This window comes from Protopterus annectens, chromosome 5.part1 (assembly GCF_019279795.1).
Source record: "Protopterus annectens isolate FY-2018-M chromosome 5.part1, PAN1.0, whole genome shotgun sequence".
Lineage (NCBI taxonomy): Eukaryota > Metazoa > Chordata > Ceratodontiformes > Protopteridae > Protopterus > Protopterus annectens.
The window spans coordinates 287,023,079-287,043,810 of NC_056736.1; the positions used below are offsets into that span (position 1 = coordinate 287,023,079).

At 43.0% G+C, this 20,732-nt stretch overlaps 1 protein-coding gene across 1 annotated transcript in view; it reads left to right on the top strand.

Annotated features, from left to right (window-relative positions):
- ITSN1 (intersectin 1) overlaps positions 1–20,732 on the top strand; it is a 2,682,533-nt gene that overhangs the window by 1,377,567 nt on the left and 1,284,234 nt on the right. The window contains exon 18 of the mRNA XM_044072770.1: positions 15,929–16,088. Within this exon, the coding sequence (XP_043928705.1) occupies positions 15,929–16,088 (160 nt within the window). The remainder of the gene's footprint in view (positions 1–15,928; positions 16,089–20,732) is intronic.

A 20,732-nucleotide genomic window follows, 5' to 3' on the forward strand; every position in this document is an offset into this window, starting at 1 on the left:
GCTCAGAGCTACAACGCAGTGGCACTAAACTTACAGAACCAGCTGATATTGCCAACATCCTGGCAGATAGGTTCAGTGCAAATTTACCCCTCTCTCACCCCCAAAATGGCCCATCTCTATACCGGATGAATGCCAAGTCCCTGTAATCACAGCCACACAGGTGAAAAACACACTCGCTGAAGCCAAGAATGCAGCATCAGTGGGACCTGACAACATTCTAAGCTGTGTTCTGCATGAACTACAAAATGAACTGGCACCCCACCTAAGTACCATGTTCAATCATAGCCTCACTACAGGCTTTGTGCCTACTGAATGGGGCACAGCTACGGTGATCCCACTCCACAAGGGGGGGATCAACCACGGACTCTGGGGAACTACTGACCCATCAGTCTGAGTCTGATCTGCAAGGTCATGGAACGTATCATAATCAGACTTATAAACAAAGACATAGGTAACCTGTAAACTCTGGACCCCACTCACTTTGGGTTTGTGAAAGGTAAATCATGTCTCCTAAACCTGATTGACTTCTTTGAAGCAGTCACCAGGGCCGTGGACGAGGGTAAAACAGTCCACACGGCCTACCTAGACCTCGCCAATGCCTTCAACACTATCCCCCACTCTGGTATCATTGACAAGCTCACAAAACTGGGTAAAACCCCGTGTCACAATGGGTGGCCAACTGGCTCACTGACAGATCCCACACTGTGAAAGTAGCCAGTTCCAAATCCATCTCCAGACCAGTGACAAATAAGAGTACCACAGGGTTCAATCCTGGGACCCCTCCTGTTTGGCATCTACTTCTCTGAAGTCCAAGTCAACACAGATGGCTTATGGCTAACAAAATTCGCAGACGACTGCAAACTGGGAGCCATTATTGAATCCCCAAAGAATGTGGGCATTCTACAAAAGGGCCTCGCTGAGACAGATGCTTGGTGTCAAAACCACAGCCTCAAGCTGAACACCAAAAAATGCATGGTCATCCCCTTTGGGAAAAATGCTGTGCCGACGAACTACCACATAGTCGGTAGTACACTCAACACCGAAAGTGTGATATGAGACCTAGGGACACAGGTAGACGGTAGTCTCTCCTTTAACCACATTACCACAGTGTTCAGGAAGTCCTATGTGGCACATCTCATCACAAAAGGTTTCTCATCCAGAAAAAGAGGTCATTGTCACCCTCTACTCAGCCCTCATTAGACCTATTACAAAGTACAACGCCCTGTTTGGGATGTACCTCACAAGACATGTGCAGCAACTGGAAAGACCGCAGAAATACCTCACAGGGGATCACTGGCCTCAGTTGCTCTATGCAGACCATCTTAAGAAACTCCAGCTCTACTCCATAGCATATCGCCTACTCAGAGGCGATCTCTGCCTAACATACAAAGCCATGTCAAACCCAGAGCTGTTGGACATGCTACACTTAGAAAAATCCCAATCCCTTCGGGCCACATGTTCCAGGGACTTTAACCTTGTCACCACAATAAACAGAACTTGCTGGTGGGATAGGTTCCTGTCCCAGAGACTTCCCATACTCTGGAACAAGCTGCCCATTCATGTCAAACAAAGCACCTCATTGGCCCTTTTTAAGAAAAATCTGGACAGCTTGATGGGAAAATAGGAAAGTTACCCCAGAGATTACTTGCTGTGCTCGACAGGGGCACAGGAAAATACATTTTTTGGGTGGCTGAAACCAGGGAATCATTATGGCTAGGCTTTTATAGGCCCTGGGGCCGATAGCCTAGGACCTACCTGCGAACAATCTTTATGGCCTAAACCATGCAATTTAATTTCAGACTGTTTTTCAAAGTTAGCTGGGCTGAGATTAACCTATTAATGTTAAGTTGTCAATCGCGCCTTCATTCTTGCTGGATGGGTTCGGAGCCGAACCTCGGCTCCGACTCGGCCAATACTAAAGCTCGAGAGCTAATTCCACCGGCTCGAGGCTCCCCTATATCCCACAGTGCTAGGCGGTAACTACTCAGATCTCGTTTGCCACTTAGCTGACGAGGTGCTTCTTTTACCGGCTCTGTCAGGTTAGTAAGATTTCTGGTTTAGAAACTTCTATTTCAACCCCTATTTTTTTTCCTTTTACCATGGTTTTATTTATAGTATTTCATTAGTTTAAATCGGGTCCCCCTCTAGTGTCTGAAATCCCTTTTTATTCCCTTCTTAACTTTTAGGCCTTTGGCCCTCTCCCTCTCCTTCCCCTAGTCCTTCAGTGTGACTGGATTTTTATTTTGCTTAAGGGTGTGTTTGTGTGTTGTGCTTGTGTTTTTACACTGAGTTAGGATGTCTAAAGACTCCAAGGTCTCAGGCTTCAAGAAGTGTGATTCGTGCTGTCAAAAATGTCTCTGACAGACGGTCACACTTCTTGTGTATATTGCCTAGGACCTTTGCACCTGCAGGACTCATGTGTTGTATGCCATGCATTCAGCCCTAGTGTCCTGCAGGAACGTAAAAATAAATTGATTTTACGTGGCTTGTTAAAGCCTGAAGGCCCCCCCGACCCAGTCTGTGTCGGGGAAGCTTTCTAAGACTTCCAGACCGTTGGCTCCAGTTTCTGAGCCGTCCCCTGGAAGCATTAGATCGGCTTCGACATCCGCTCCGGCTGGAGCCGTTGTTTCCAAATCTCATACTATCACCTCGGCTCCGGCTGGAGCCGAGGTTGACAAGACTCATTCGGCTCCGATAGGCTTATCGAAGCCACCTGCTAAGAAGAGGTCTAGGTCCCCTTCCATCGGCTCCATCCATTTGGTGCCGGGATCTCCTCTTCTATCAGAACGGAGCCATAGGTCTCACTCCTCTCGGTCCTCCAGGCTGTCCGACCATGATTTACAAAGGGTGGTGAGTCGACTTCTCAAGTCCAAGGCACTGGCCCAAATGCTGCATAGCCCTACTCAACAGTCAGCGGCTATTTCCATCCCTGATTTTATTCCTCCTCCGACTCCTTTGAGTTCGGAGCCAGGGCTCATCAGAACCGTGGCTGTTGGTGCTTCGGAGCCGATATCTTACCTTTCGGCTCCGTCGTCTGCTCCGATTTCCTCATTGGAGGGATCTCGGCGCCGGGCTTCCCTCGTCTGCTCCGAGGGGCCGAGTGGCATCGGACCATTGTCCGACCCCATTCTCCCCCTCGGAGCGTCGGCGCTGGTGAGTTCGGTTCCGACATCGGCCTCGGAGCCGTCCCTGTCGGTGCCGGGGGGGTCCTTGTCTCCTTGGAACGGGGACCTCTGGCCTTGCCTGATAGGGGCGCCTTCATGGTGATGCGGAGCGTGCTAGACCCAGTGTCTACCCCACAGTCGGCTCCGTCAGCTCCCCCCTCTTCAGTGCCTGCAGTGATTTCTACCCATCCCCTTGTGTCAAACCGCAGAGAGCCAGCTCCTCAGATTTCCGGAATTTCCTCCTCTTCCGAGGCCTCTCCTGATCCAGTAGGAGAACCCCCTCGGAAGAAACGGTGCAAGAGGAAGCACATTGACTCCCCTGAGTCTATCACCTCTGACACTGACTTGGAGGAATCTGAAGGTTCCCCTCTGTCCCCCTCTGAGGATGTCTCCTTTGCTGACATCTTTGAAATCTTGAAACAGAGGGGGAACTGGCCCGCCCTTAACCCTTCAGAGGACGAGTCAGTTTACCTTGAGGCGTTTGGCTCTCGCCCTTCCATCTCCTGGGTGTCCCCTCCCTTTGACCCCCCTTATGGAAGTGGTGGCAAGGAAGGCTTGGACGGCCCCTGATTCAGTGGAACCTACCCCAAGGAGGCCATCAAAATTTATTACTGCCCCTAGGGAGAAAGAGTTTCTATCAAAAGGTGTCTCTGTTGATGCCATGGTGGTGGCCGCAGCCACTAAGAAGGAGTTAGCCGATCCTTCGGTACCTGTCCATCCTCCTAATAAGGAGTCTAGGACCATGGACAGGTACGGTAAGCGGATGTTTTCATCAGCGACCTTCTCAATGCGGTCGCTGAACTACTTGTCTCACTTCACCTGTCTCCAGAGAGATTTGCTCAAAGATATGGGTGAGGCTATACAGGATCCAACAGCTGAGGGGTTCCAAGACAAAATGAACTCCCAGTTGGCAACCCTGAATTCGATTGTTAACTCCTCCATGCGGCTTATCTCATATGCTGCTGATGGGGCGAGTAGGGTCGCAGGCACAGGTGTAGCTTTACGACGTCACGCCTGGATGCGGCTTTGCAGTTTTGCGGACCCTTTCAAGGCGTCCTTCACCAATTCCCCCTTTGATGGCTCAACATTGTTTTGTCCTCAGGTGAAGGATACATTGACTAGGTGCGAGGTGGAAGGTAAGACTCTCTCTGCCGTGGGAGTCCGTTTTTCTACCCCTTCTAGACCTTATCCAAAAGGTCAGAGGGGAGGAAAAATGTGGTTCTGCAAGCCTCAGGGAGTCTCATCTGACGCACAAGGTCGATTCCCCTCTAGAGGCGGGGGGGAACAACAATAGATGCCACCCTAGAGGCAGAGGAGGTCCGCAAAACCAGGGTAGCAGAGAAACTTTCTCTGATAAACCCTTTCAGCATCCCTGAGGAGCTGCCCGGCTGTCCACCTTCGGAGGCAGTCGGGGGAAGATTATCACTGTACCCAAAAGCCTGGCTTTCCCTCACCCAAGACAAATGGGTACAGTCAATCATATCCGAGGGTTACAAAATTCCCTTTATTCACACCCCTTCCCAACCCAAAGGATCCCTTCCAGATGTTCCACCCAGTCTAAGGGAACAAGCAGCACTAGAAATATCAAAGCTGCTATCAAAAATAGCTATCCAATCAGTCCCAGCAGACCAGCAAGGATCCGGAATCTACTCCAAATTCTTTGTGGTACCAAAAAAAACAGGGGACTGGAGACCTATTCTGGATCTCAGCAAGTTAAACAATTATATCAAAAAAACAAAATTCCGGATGGTCACGCTACAGTCCATCCTACCCTTCTTGGGTCAGGACAATTGGATGTGCTCGATAGACCTTCAGGATGTGTACTACCACATCAAAATGCACAGATGCTCCAGGAGATTTCTCCGCTTCAGGCTGGGAGCCAGTCACTACCAGTTTAGAGCCCTGCCCTTTGGTCTCACTACAGCCCCCCGAGTGTTTACCAAATGCATGGTAGTGGTCGCAGCTCACTTGAGTCGTCAAGGATTTCAGGTGTTTCCATATTTAGACGACTGGCTCTTTACCGCCACCACCAGACATCAACTGCTTCTAGCCAGAGACTTCACCATCCAAACTTGCCAAGCTCTAGGCATCTCAATAAATTTCGAAAAATCTGCCTTGTCAATCTATTACCTTTATAGGTGCCATCTTAGACACACACAATCCTTCCGCCAGACTTCAGAGCAAAGAGTGTTAGATATCCGCAAACAAGGTTTACCTTCTATTACAATACAACAAGGTCAAAGCCAGGGTAGTCTTGAAGGTATTAGGACTCATGGCAGCTACTATCACCCTTCTCCCCTTAGCTCGTTTCCACATGAGGATCCTCCAGTGGATGCTGTTTACTCAATGGTCCTTTCAACAGCTCCCGATGTCTCACATCATATTAATAACTCGGTCATGCAAGAATCATCTGTCTTGGTGGATCATATCACCTCAAGTTCTCCAAGGCAGACCTTTCATCCCCCCCCAGTCGCCACGGTGACAACGGATGCCTTCCTGATTGGGGGGGGGGGGCATTATCAGGGCAGGACAGTCCAGGGCACGTGGCAACCTTTTGCGTGCCACTTGCACATAAATGTCTTAGAGATGAGAGCTGTGCTTTTAGCATTGCAAGCCCTTCAGGACTCTCTTCCCACGGGGACTATTGCAATTCAGACGGACAATATGTCCATAGTGTGGTACATCAACAAACAGGGCGGAACCAGATCCTATCCCTTATGTCGAGAGGCACTCAGACTTTGGCAGTGGGCGATTTCTTCTCAGCGTTTTCTGATAGCAACGCACATTCCTGGGAAGTCCAGCGTGATTGCGGACAAGTTGAGCAGGGCCATTCTGATGCCCCACGAGTGGTCTCTGAAGAAATCAGTGCTGGAAGAAGTCTTCCAAAGATGGGGCCAGCCTTGCTGCGATCTTTTTGCAACTCCCCAAAAGAGCAAGTGTCACGACTTCTTCACTCTCTTCCCGTTACCAGGCCATCCCATCAGAGACGCTCTAGTCCACGATTGGCCCCGGGGACTTCTGTATGCTTTTCCCCCTTTTCCACTGATATCTCAATTAATTCAGAAAGCTATCGCCTTGAGAGTTACAATGATCCTCATTGCCCCTTACTGGCCTTGACAGATATGGTTTCCGTTCCTCCATCATTACCTGTTGGAGCAGCCTTGGCATCTGGACACGGTGCCAGATCTGTTGACCCACCAGTCGGGCCAGCTGCACCACTCCCTTCATTCTCTCAACCTCACAGCGTGGTTTCTCCAATTTCTACCATAGCCAGGCTTCCCTTAATCTCTCATTCGGTCCGGAACATCGTGATAGCCTCTCACAAATCTTCTACCAGGAAGATTTATAATAGTAAATGGAAACGTTTTTCCTTCTGGGCAGCATCAAAGAATATAGACCACTTCGCGGCACCTATCCAGTCTACCCTAGACTTTCTGGCAGAGCTCTTCCATTTAGGCTCTTCTTCATCTACCATTAGAGTACAGCTAGCTGCTATATCTAATTTTCATGTCGGAGTCTCAGACTCCAGTATCATGTCCCATAAGCTCTGCAAAGCCTTTTTAAGAGGTGTTTTTCTGCTCAAGCCCCCAATCAAAGATCCCCACCTTAATGGGACTTGAATTTGGTTCTGGCATCCTTGATCCTTCCCCCCTTCGAACCAGCGGCTTCATGCCTTCTTAAGCTGCTGTCATGGAAAACACTTTTTCTAGTAGCCATAACTTCAGCTAGAAGGGTATCTGAACTTCATGCTCTGTGCAGTCGTCCTCCTTACTTAGTTTTCCACAAAGATAGGGTGTCCCTCCGGACTAATCCGTCCTTCCTACCTAAAGTTTCATCTGAGACAAATCTGAACCAAACGATTGATCTCCCAGTATTCTTCCCTGACTATTGCAACAGGTCAGAACAAAAGTTGCATTTTCTAGATGTTCACCGCCAACTTAGGTATTATTTAGACAGGACTAAACAGTTCAGGAAATCTGATCAGCTTTTCCTGTCTTATGCGGAAGGGAAATTGGGCCTTCCAGTTACTAAGGTGTCCCTTTCAAGATGGCTTACCTCTATAATTACCCTTACCTCTATAATTACCTTCATCTATGAAATCAGACATCAAAAACTCCCTTCAAGACCTAGAGCTCATTCAACTAGGGCATTAGCTACATCTGTAGGTTTTCAGGACAGGCTGCCTATAGATTCCATTTGCGCAGCAGCCACTTGGGCTTCTCCTCATACCTACATTTTACATTACAAATTGGATATGGCCTCCAGAAACCGTGCCAGCTTTGGTTCCACTGTTCTCAAGAGTCTGTTCTGATAGACCATAAGGTGCTAGGGACGCGGTCCCATCCAGCAAGAATGAAGGCGAGATTGACAACTTAACATTAAGAAGTTATGTACCTACCATAACGTTCCATGTTAGTTGTCTTCTTCTCACCTTCTTTCTTGCGTCCCACCCTCCTTCCCCCTAGCCTGGACAGACCGATAGGAAATTTTGGGATCTTCCTTTGGAGTTTCCTTCCCACATGTTCTACCACCTCTATTCCCCCTTTTATGTTTGTGGTAGCTTACATTCAGGTTTATATAGAGGTGGGTTCTTTTTTCTACATACTACGGAGACCAGAACTGCTTGGTTTAGCTATCAAACGAGATCTGAGTAGTTACCGCCTAGCATTGTGGGATATAGGGGAGCCTCGAGCCGGTGGAATTATCTCTCGAGCTTTAGTTTTGGCCAAGTCGGAGCCGAGGTTCGGCTCCGAACCCATCCAGCAAGAAAGAAGGCGAGAAGAAGACAACATGGAACGTTATGGTAGGTACATAACTTCTTATTTTCCAGTATCCTCTGTTACAATATTTTCATTTCAACAGTTACAATACATTCTGACATACAGGTGTATTTCTTTTCTGTCTAGCAGGACCCTCTGTTGGTACATTTTTAACACAAGCAGCTTAAATATATTTTCAACACAAGCACCCATAAAAATTAGTTTGATATGCAAATGACATATAATTCTTTGCAAAACTCCAGCTAGCTATGCTGGCCTATCCACTGCCCTGTTTCTCCTGGCATAGCTGGCAATACCTCACATCATCACACAGATGACAAATAGTTTTACGACAAAAATGTAGAATAACAAGGGAAAGGAAAAGAACAAGCAGAATGGCCACCATGGGAACAATGAGTCAAGAAAAATTGTAAAGCACCAAGATAAAAAGTGTCACTGTTTGAAGAATATAGTAAAAGGAACATATCAAGAATCCTTAGAGATGGACATGTGAAAAACAAAGTGCAATATTAAAACCGATCTGGATTTATTGTACATGTTTCTTATAATAAGCTGAAATTTCAGCACAAGCAGAAAAACTTAAAATATATATAAATAAATGTAAAGGAAAAGTACAAAATAATTCAATAACAACCCAAAGAAATTGTATAGAGAGCTGGGAAATAAAGCAAAAATGAATAGAAACACCACCAAAAAAAGAAGAAATTACTACATTTTGGAGACTTGTTTATGAAGACCCTGTTATACATAACAAAGATGCTGAATGGAAAGAAGTAAGGATTTCGAATGTAGATAACATGAAATAGGATGAAGTAACAGCCAGAGAAATTGAAACAAAGTTATGGAAAGCTCCTAGTTGGAAAACTCCAGACCCAGGTGCAGTACCTAACTTCTGGCAGAAGGTATTACCATCTTTACACAATGATTTAGTCTTAAGTAAGAATTACTTAATTACACATCCCAAACAGACACCATCTTGGTTAAAAACAGTGAAACAATATTCCTCTTTAAAGATTGAACCTACAAGCCATCATAAGAAGTATAGACCAATAACTTGCCTTCCAATAATATATGAATTATATATTGGAATTGATTTAGAGTTTATAGTCATTTAGAAAAAAATCATTTATGGCAATAGAACAAAAAGGTAATGAGTCATATGGAGCAAAGTATTATGTGTTGCTAAACTAGGCGATAATAGAGAGTTGTAAAAAGGAGAAGAATCCAAATATGACATAGCTAGATTACAAAAGTATATTGACAGCATCCCACATTCTTGGGTAATGGAATGCTTACAGATGCACACGATACCCTTTATACTGATTGTTTACTTTCTTGCGGCTCTGAAACTGGCAAACCACTTTGCAACTAAACCATCACAAAGGGTATATTATTATCTTGTGGATAAAAATTCAAAGGGGGTATTTCAAGGGTTATTCCTAGTTACCACTGCTGTGTCTTGCCCTTAACCCATTAAGCTGTAAGTTAGGCTGTGGTTATGTAGTTTAACTCCTAAAAACAAACCATGTCTAAAGATAACTCATCCTTTTTGTGGAAGGCTTAAAAGAGTATAGTTCATTAGACAAGAATGTGGTAGCATAACTGCAAATGGTTAAAACTTTCTCAGCAGATACAAGAATGACATTTGGCCTTGATAAATGTGCAGAAGCAGCATTTATAAAAAGAAAGCTGTAGCACCAAGTGAATATCAACTTGGGACAGGAGTGTGATATAAAAGAACTTGACTAGAAGGGATCAAATACTTGGGAGTAGATGAAGGGAAAACAATAAAACATGAACAAATGAGAATAAGGCTCACTGAACAATTCTTCTCAAGACTAAAACCTGTATTGAAAACTACTTTGACATCCAGGAATAGAGTCTAAGTTGTAAATCAATTTATTCCTCCTGTTCTAACTTAAGCTTTGGTGTGATTGGCCATCCAAAAAAAGCATTGAACCATTTAAACAAGAAAACTGCTTCAGACTTATCAAATGATACTAAAATTATACATTCCTCATTCTGAATGCGGTACTAAATCTGCATTTTTGGGCCTGCATACATAATTTCTGACCTCACCAGATCCAAGCTTAATGAAGGTTGTAAAGCATGAAAAGAGGTTGTCTGATTACGTCTTTGCATAGGTTAGCAAAAGCATTTTGGAACAAAGTGGGAATGGAAATCAAATCATAAGTAGACAAAAATCAGATGGCAACGAAGAGTACCAAAAAAAAAAAAAAACAAAAGAAAATGATGATAAAAAAAAAATGGAAAGTCCACAAATACAGTGGTAAGTATAGAGATCTTATGGAACGTCATGTTTACCAAGACTTGACACAGGATGGGCTAAGGTGAATTGAAACCAAAAGATAAAAGGCTAATCCTGTCTGCCTAAGATGGTAGACAGTGTACATGTTGGTTTACAAAGTCTGTAGAACATGCGGGAGAAACGGACAAATGTGGGTTCATGTTGTTGCTTGGCATCATACACATGGCACAGTAATGTGACAAGGCTGTTGACTGGGGATTGTGCAAACACTACAGCATAAAAGTGGCTGAGAAGCATTGGAAGCCTGAACCACAAAGCATTGTAGAGAATGATGTTTGTCACAAGGGATCACCCTTACCAACAGTTCAAAAAACAAATGCAAGAAAAACAGATGTAGTAGCTCAAGAAAAAAAAAAGACAAAAGCGACATTGATTTTTGAAATTGCTACACCCAGTGATTACAGTGTATTTAGCACAGAGAGAGACAAAGTCATAAAATACCAGGATTTGCAAGCAGAAATGAGAGAGCAGTGTGGAAGAGATACCCAGACAGTTGCAAAACTAGTCAAGTGACAGAATTAATAAAAAAAGAATTTACAGTCCTACTTAAATATGCTACCAGTATGTGTAACCTCATATGGCTGCAGAATGAGTTCTGGACACGTTATAGGTATTGAAGGGCACACTTGGCTAACATCAACATTAAAACAATAGTAATTTCATGAACTCTAATTTTACCCTGACTTAGGAATGGAGTTCATTCCTGCCATGGTATAAGAAACCCAAAATAAAACTAATGTCTTTTGGCTTTTCCTGGTCAGGGGTCGCCACAGCGGAACTCTGGTCTGCTAATGATTGGCAGTGGATTTTTACGGTGCCGAGGTGCCAGCCCGAAGTCCAACCTTCAAAGAAGGCACACCCATTCACGCAGACACCTACCTGCACGTCTTTGAAAGTCACTCGACTGCAGGGAGACATGCAGACTCCACACACAAAACGCTCCAGCCGAGAATCGAACTGGAGAACCTCTTGATGTGAGGTGACGCCAACTGCTGCACTGCCACGGCCTATAAGAAACCCAGAATACTTGGAGAAATTAAAATGTAATCTGACAAAGAGAAGCATGTCATCAGTGCTGTATATTCCAGAATCTTGAGGAACTCCCTTGTTGATGCTTGGTTTATGCTGGAGAAGTTCTAGGAAAGCCGTTGGAACATTTCTACTTTGCTAGACGGTCAAATCCAACAAGCATCCCAGGAAAACTATCCTGTGTGACAGAACAAGAGAAGACTTCTGCAGGTTGGCATGAAATCCAAGAGTGAGTAGAAGTTTCTGCACAGTTGTTAAGAGAATCTTGACAGTTGGAAAAGACTGTACAAAGTTAAGACAGTCATCCAAATATGGAAAAATGTTTATGCCTTTGAGTCTGCAGTAAGCAATAACTGGAGCTCGGCATTTTGTGAATATCCATTGTGCAGTATAGTGCCCAGATTGTAAAACGGAGAACTGCTAATGTAAGCCAGCCACAACGAACTTTAAGATGCCCCTGAACTTCTTGACAGTAGAAATATGGTGATAGCTCTCCTTTAGATCCAGCTTATCCATGAAAGCTAGACGTGGGATCAATTGCAAAAGAGTTTGAAGTGATAACATCTTCAACTTGAGAATCCAGATATGGAGGTTTAGAGTTGAAATATCCAGTTCTGGCACCATGATCCTTTTGGATTGGAGCTAGAAAAGTCCTTGAATAATAAACTTTGCCTAGAAGGTGCTAATTCTATCACTCCTTGAGCGAGCATGTGAAAGATGGCAGGGAAGGTATAGCAGTCTGGTTCTTTCTGGAAGAGGGAATCTGCCAGAAAGGAGGGAGGTATTCTGATTGCCAAGATTACCTTTTTTGGATTATTTTCAGAATCCAAGTGTCTGACATTATCCGAAGCCAGAAGAGAAGTTGAAGTTTGCAGGACTTGTAACGGTTTACAGGGCTGTCTTTTTTTTTTTTTTTTTTTTTTTTTTTTTTTTGAGGCTTTTCTCCTGTTTTTATTATTATCATTATTATTATTGTTATTAAGTTTCCTTTCTGTTGCTTTCTCCCCGTGGTTACTGGCCCCTCGCTTTGCTTAAACTGTTTGTTGAGGAAGGGTGTTGAGGTGGAGGAGGTAAAACTAAGGTTTGAAAAAGGAAGGTTGAAAAAGCTCCTTGTATCAGTTTTCCCTTTCCCTCACACTTCTTTAGTACCTCAGCTGCAGAAGGGCACAATAAGGAGTCTTTATCTTAGGGAGAAGTAAAAATCTCAGATTTGATTTTTATCAGGGACGTTTTTGAGAACAAAGCCATGCAAGTCTCCACTCGCCACTAAAATGATTTTAAGGAGCTGCTCTGGAAGCAGAATTAGTGGCATTATAGTCACTATTAAAATATGTTCAATCTCCTAAGAAACAGCTGTCAAAGAAGCATTTAAAGAATTTTTTACGTCAGAAGAGGGGAAGGTTCACCAAGGTCTTCTCCATATCACCAGTACATTTTTATATATCGGCCTGGCAGGCTAAGATCCTGAAAGTGAAAGTACTAAAAAGAATACATTTTCTATCCCCAACTTACCTATATCATTTCCTTCTTTAGCAGGAGGAATGGTTTTAGAAGCAGTAACCCATTTGCCAGCCATATATTTAGAGATAAATGACTGCATGGATCTTCCTTAGTATTAGAAAAAAGGTATTTGTATGTCTGGGGTACCTTATATAAATTTATCACACCTTTGAAGCTAAAGACCGTCTGTCAGGTGTACTGGCTGTAGTAAGAAAAACATTCTCTAAAGCAGACAAAACAGGAAGAATATGTATAGCTTTAGGCATCTGTAATTGTATTAAATCATAATACATTTTCTGTGTAATAGAAGTTATGCTTTCTTCACAGTCAGAAGGTTCTGATTGAGTAGAATCCTCTGAGTTCCACCCCTTCCTCCCGTGAAGATGTTTTTTCTTACTAGAAATCCTACTCAAGAATAGGAAGGACCCCTTTTTCTTTTCTTGCCTAAGATTTTTACCTGGCCTGGAAAAGGCAGAAATCAACTCTAGCAAAACCCAGTAAGTCAGCCCTATCCATAGAGATAGCGATAGGATGTTGAAAGTTTTTCTCACCAAACACCCCCCAGTAAGGCTTGCCTTGTTAGGTACAGTGGTCCCAGCTTTCATAATCATGTCCCAGCAGAATGAAGACCCTTCACCAACTTATGACAGAAGTGTTTCTCCCTGGGCTTCTCTACAGCTCCAGAAGATTTGTCTATCCCCCAATCTTTAGTTTCTGCAAATGGTACACAGAGAGGACTGGGGGAAGATTGTGGTTCTGTGGAACAATGGATAACCATAGCACATTCACCCACCAGCAGCTTAGACAGAGAAGGAGCCAGGCAAATTGTAGAAGACTCCTTTACAAGTTGTTTCTTTTTGTGTGCTGGGGAAAATATCATGAAGACCAACTGCTACGTATTGGGTAAGATGAGAATGAGTAGTGGAAAAGCAGGTAGCATAACCCAGAAGAACCAGTAAGGAAGGAGGACGAGAACTAGTGGTTCTTCAGTAAGTGTACCACTAAAAGTTCCACACAAGCGCAATTGCCTTTCCCCAACACACTAACTATTAAAACGTTCTAAGATTTTAGTCACAAAAATGCACAGAAGCACGAACAGCACACTTCTGTTATGAGAGATGGTCATTCACTTTCTTTGTTTGACAAGCACTAACAAAGAATTATTGTCAAACACAAGTCTTCCACAGAAGATTACATTTTAAAAGGAAAGCTTACCCCAGTGGGGACTTAACTGCATAGCATGAAGATCGCAGCTGACCCACTAGAACAATGAGAACGTTCGACTAGAAACACTTGCTTCAGCGGCATAAAAGTTCTGAAGGTTTTAGTGCTACACCTGCCTTTAATATGGTGTGCCCTACAAGCTACTGCCATATGGAGTGCATTGAAAACACCCAAAGCTTTGAGAAGCTGGATGGTGCAGGAAGGTAAACCCATATAGTTTAAGCTTCCGTAATGGTGATAACATTCATTGAATACATGCAGAGTAATGCTCAGGAGAGAGGAGGGAGGTTTAAGGGAAGGCAGAAATCAAACGATTTACATAATGTTTGCATGAATAATTATTAACAAGAAAGAAAACATATGTAACGTATAATACTTGAAAAATGTAAATATGCTGTAGGTTTTTCCTTGGGTAATAATCTAATAAAGCTGTTTAAAAATATTTCTAGGCTTAGAGAAAGTACTTCATTGTAACAGTTTCCTTATTTATGATCCCACAGCTTTCTTATGACTGCAGCATAAAGTTTTCAGTTCAATCTTATTAGAAAAAAAAATAGTTGTGTGGAAGATATCTTTTTTGTTCTTGTTTTCTGAACTGCTCACAGTTCTGGTAATTGGCTGTCCGAACTTTGTTTTCTTTAGGTTCATAATGATTAATAAGTTACAAAATTAAGCCATTCATACCGGAAGATGTTCTTCATTCTCATTTCATTTAAAAAGTTGCATTTCCTTTAATTAATAAAGACTGAACTATTAAAGGGAGGTGAAAATATGTTGGGGGGAAAATGAGGGCTGCTACAAGTTCTTTTTTTAAACTTGCAACTGCTATGCTGCTTCTGATATTTTTGAGGTGTATGTCTGATCATATTGCTGCTCATTGCAACTAAGATGGCAAATATTGCTTGCATGTCTGAAACCAGTACCTTGGATTTGAAAGTGTCAGCTCTCTCCCTCTCCGCTGAAATTGCATTGTTCACATCTGAGTTATACATATACATATACATGTATTTTATGTATAAATATGTATGTATGAGCCATACCTCAACTTCTTAGCAAAAGAAATCTGGAAATTTGACAAAGGCAAAAATAATGGGGGAACAAGGCCAAAATTAGTCTTACAAAATTAGGAGGTTGCTAGAATAATATTAGCATGCATTTTCTGAAGGATGTGAAGTATGAAACTCAAATGTCTGTCATTTAGTGACGTCAATGATTTTCCAGAAAACCACACATTGTATGAGGAACAGGAATAAAATATGAGGCAAAAAATCTGTATATTCTGCAAAAATCTGGACATTTGAGAGGTATGATATGAGCCTTTAATTCATAACATTTTTAACTGGGCCAGTATTGTTTTGAAAACAATTGCAGAGGTAGAAATGTTAGAGATGGGGATAACAATGTAGTCTTGTGTGTATTCCTTAGTGCATACGGGGGTGCTGATTAAACATGAAGATGAAGTTGGATACTTTGGGTAGCTCTGATCAAAGTGCTCAGATGAATGGGTCCAACGTGTATGTTTTCAGGTCCTGTGAGAGTAGATTTATCAAAGAAAATATGAGAACTGGATGATTTTTAGAGAGATTTTTAAACTGCATTTCCAAGGAATGTGTCAAGTGCATACTCTTAAGGTTTCTTAGACATAATGGCAGGAGGTAATCAACAGCATCATTAGGTAGCTCCCTGAGTTGTATTGTATACATCAAAAACATTTAGGTTAATACTTTTTATTACTAATAATTCATAATTGAGGTCCAAGCTATGATACACAAATTGAGATGGAATTGATGGAATGTGATCTATGAATTCTACAAACATTCATATTTGATGTCATTGTTTTATAGAAAACTTTACTGAACACAGTATCTTATCATGTTGTGTATCCCTCCTGTTGCTTTCAGGTGGCCAGCAGTTAGTTGTGATAAACCAGAAACGGACAACTGGGATGCCTGGGCAACACAGCCTTCTTTAACAGTTCCCACCGCAGGTCAGCACCGGCAAAGATCAGCATTTACACCAGCCACTGTTACAGGGTCTTCACCTTCTCCAGTGTTGGGTCAGGTAGGTTGCTGATGCAGTGCATCAGCTGGAAATTCTCCTGCCATCCATTTCATCAAGATGTTTCATATCTCACTTATTAGGAGAACTTGTAGAAGCTAGTTCATTGTATTGATTAATGGAGGACTGAAACCTAAGGTTTATTTCATTGGACATAAAGAAAAAAAATGTGCTCTGTGAATTAAGACTGTCGAGTCTGTAAGTATAAACTTGGTTCATGACAAATTAAAGTGAAATATTTAATAAAAAGTAAAAGAAATAAGAATTCTATAGATTTCTGACTTGTGCAGAATGTTGCCCAGTGACCTCCATACAGATCATTCACAAGCATGCTTGTATTAGGCAAGCAGCACCGAAAGCTTTCCCTAACAAAGCCCCACCACCACCCTACAAGCCCATTCATCCTACCTAGGGGATGTTATGTGATGACCCCTCGACTGTGCCAGCATTCTTTCAAAAGATAAGAGCAGTTTTCTTAATTCAATTCTTGACCAGCTCCCCTCAATTCATGTCTGCACCTTCCCAGGGGAATGACTTTGCAGTAGGTGTCTGTGAGAGACATCTCTCCTGTTTCAGCAGGAGCACCCTCTCAAGCACCATACTCTCTTGAATGCAAAAGGTCCTCAATAATCACTGGTCATCACAGTGAATTTAGTGCAGAGACAGTACTTTTGAGCATGTGCCCCCACAATCCCTACAAAAAGGGCAACCAGTTACTACCTTGTTTTTGTCTCTCTTCACTGACCAGATGCAACAGCTTCTGAGACGCTTTTCAAACTCTGGTTGGTGGGGTTTTACTCAGTTTTATTGGCTTCATTTCTCTATGCCACAGAGCTGATGAGAACTAAACATCAGTGTTAATGTGATCCATTGCACATATGAATGAGCAGATGCATTTGCAGTAGCATCAGCTATCATGGTTTGCATACTTGCTTTATTAAAAAAAAGTTGCCTTAACTTCGGGGAATTAAAGGTAGACAGTTTCCTTCTGGTCAGACTTCTTGAATAACTGCAGCTTGTATTGCCCTCTGTTCTGTTTTGCCATAAGAAATATACAGTAGCTTTTGCTTGAGATCTTCAGGAAAAGCAATGACTATCTGGGTTGGGCCTTTTGTTTACTGCTAGTCAGTGATTAGAGCTGTTGTTGGTTTTGTATTTTTTGCACTTTGCTATTTGACCATTTTCTTGGGAATTTTTTTAGATGGTGCTTGAAATCCTTGAAAGAATAAAAAACTCACCAAGTGTGCCTGAGGGAGACAGATTTCCCCAAAAGCCTACCACTTACTAGTTCCCCTTTTGCATGGACAATGATCATAAAGTTGATTTTTCAGATCTGCAAGACTTATAGTGAGTAAGAACTTACTCCATTTTGCCTTTGTGGAGCACTTGGAACTTCTCGCCCTAGGCTACAGAATGTTTTCCCTCTCCTGCTAGAGAACCATCTACGAAAGGTGGTAGAAACCAGTGCCCTAGGGGAGAAATGCACACACCAAAAAATGATAAAGTTAGCATAGTGGCAGTTATGAAAGCCCTAAGCAGGGATTGTTTGGCCTAAAAGATCCTGTTAATCCCAGTGAGGCAGAGTCTTGTCCGCCCCTGATGTAAATTTCATTTTTTTCAGAGTCCTCAGCTTCACACTTGGAAAAAGTCATTCAGCTTCCCACATTGAAACAAACTAGGCCTCATCAGTTTCAAATAGACAATTTTATAAATTGACCAAGGGCATGGCAGCCTTATTTGCTGATCTGCTTGCTTGCTTTAATTGGGTAGTTGGGCTGGACCAGGGGCAGAGTTAACCATGACCCAGGCCAGTCTGGCAGTTAGTGTTGAACAGTTACATATGCTAATAACACTTTATACATACATAAATTACAAAAACTTTATCATGCAAAGAAAAAAGTCCTCGTACATTTTCCCAAGAAATTAATACAGCCCTGCAATCCTCAAGTGATTCTACTATCTTGTTCAAGTATTGCATAGAACCTTGTGCTGACTAATACCTTGATGTTCTTCATGTTTCACTGTTGCAGTCATCAGATTTGGGTTATCTGCCTGCAGGTAGCCCTCAGCCGGCCTGAATACCAGAGTCTTGGATTCCTGTGTCGGATGCTGTCTCTTCTTCCATGACGTCAGGTCGTCAGGGGTATAAAACATGCAGCCGACGCCATTACATCAGTCTTTCTTGCCGTGCGGTGCCAGAAGCAGAAGCAGTTCACAAGTGCCGGTCGGCCGACTCCTGAAATTTTCTTTTTCGAGTTTCAGAACCAAAGTCTTCAAAAAAGGTAAGTACCCCGTTTGGCATCTTTTTTTCTTGCTCCAACCAATGTCAGTAAAAGTTAACAATTGTCTTACCTCTGGAAAGCAAATACCCCATAAAGATTTTCATTCGTATTGCATTTCTTGCTTAGGCCCAGACCATGACATCCCTCGCTGTCGATTTTGTGCCTTGTTCAACCCCTGAACTATTCGTCGTCGGGCTATCTTTGCTGCACATTATTTTGGTACTCTGTATCAGTACTCCGAAATGGCTTCGTTAAGCCATCCGACTACCAATCTTCCAAAAAACGTAAAGATAAAGACAGAGACAGACCGCATAGGTCCAAAACTGCCGATGATGCTTCCGTTAAGCTAATCGCCAGTTCGCCAGTACTCAGTGAGGTGCTTTTGCAGCCCCTGATGCACTCTACCTCAGATGCGCAGGCCTCTACTGAGACCCATTCGGAGTCCGGTATGCTGCGAGATGCTTCTTCGTCTGTGGAACCTGCGGATGTCTCTACCTTGGATGGGTCTGGAGCCGCTGTGCAGGCACCGGCTTCTGAGGGTGTATTCAGGCCTACAGACTTGCATTTTAAACAGGCGCCATCTTTTCATCAAGGCCTAAAACTCTATCCATGCCTAGAAAACCAACGTCCAAACCGCATGCTCAGGCCCATGTGCCTAAAAAACAAATGCTTAGAATGGCAAGACCTTATTACATTAATTAGGGGAAGCCAGCCTTCCCCCTCTAAGAGACCTAGAACTGAATTTCCTTCTGATTCTTCTGATCAGGAATCTGATATTTCTGTTCCTTCTGATGACCAGGATTTTCCCTTATCTACCTATGAGGATTCTGATGCAGAGGATTCCATTCCCCCTGCTTCCCCTCCAGAAGATTTTTCTTTTGGTGAAACCTTGCACACTCTTAGGGAGCATTTCCGCTGGGAATGCCAAGATTACTCTGACTCCAAAAAGAGGCTTGGGGAATTCTTACTCCTTCCTCAACACAGGCCTTTAGCTATCCCTCCTGTTCTGGACATTGTAGATTATGCTTTCTTGGAATCTAGCCTTTCCCCAGACACTTTACCTCCAGCTCCCAGAAAACTTGATGGGTATTACAGAGTACCTGACTCTCACAAGTTCCTCTTTAAGAATCCTACTGCAGATCCAGAGACCATTTCCCAAGGACCAAAGGGCATTAAGGCTACTGCTGCCAAAAATCCTACCCCTTCTGATAGAGATTCTAGAACTTTGGACAGATGGGGTAAGAAGGTATACACTTCTGCTACTTTGACCATTAGGGCTTTAAATTGCCAGTGTCATATGTTGAAGTACCAGCAGCATATTATGGGACTACTTAAACAGAATATGATGCTAATTCCTGACTGTGCTGAACACAAAGAATTACAGGGTTTAATGCATTCTGCAGAACAAGTTGGTAAACATACTTTGCAATGTGGTTTTGACTCTTTAGAAGCATCTTGCAGGGCTGCTGTCACTGGGTCTGTACTTAGAAGGCATGCTTGGCTTAAGGAGCAAAACTTTCCAGATCAAGTTAAAGCAAAATTACTGGATGCTCCCTTAAACCAAGACCGTCTGTTTGGCAACAAAGCAGAAATTGTCCTCAAAAGGATGGAGGGAAAAGCTTAATCTATGCAAACTGTTAAAGATTTCCTACAAGTACAGCCTCCCAGATTTAGTAGGCATTGGCCTTCAAAGAATTGGTCCTTTCCAGTCTCTTCCAGGCCTTCTCAGTCCAAACCCAGGAACCGCAGACCACCCAGGTTACATTCTCAGACTGTGCACAGGCCTAAGCAGTGGGAGGCTCCCACTTCCAAAGCAGGGAGTAGTAAGCCACCCCCCTATATAAAAATGGCACAATGACTTACCCTTAGCCCTTCCAAGCCCTGCTCAACTGCCTGCTCCCTTATTAAAACTTGCACTGCATGCAAAATAGTGTATAGGAGCTAGCAAGTTAGGCTGGTGCACGGCAAGAGCACTTGTTAGATCCAAAATCAGAAAAAAGGCCAGCACCAAGGAAGGTTCAAAAGTAGTTTAATAAAACTGAAACTAGACCGGTTTCAGCAGCAAGGCTTTCCTCAGTAGTATAGTCAGCAAAAAGCACTTAGTCATCATCTTATATAATGTTCGTTAAGGCATCTATATGACATCACTTCCTGATAAGTCAAAATGCAAACAAGGCAAAAGTAATTGAAAAATACAATCAGGCAAAAGTAATTGAAAAATACATAGTTCAGTAAACAAAAAGTTTGCCTGAGTTGCATGCATATCTCCAGATTATAATGAAAAATCCAAAGAGACACAGTATACTGGTATATCAATGATAATAAACAAACTTAATAAAAAGCACAATAAAGGGTAAATGCCCAA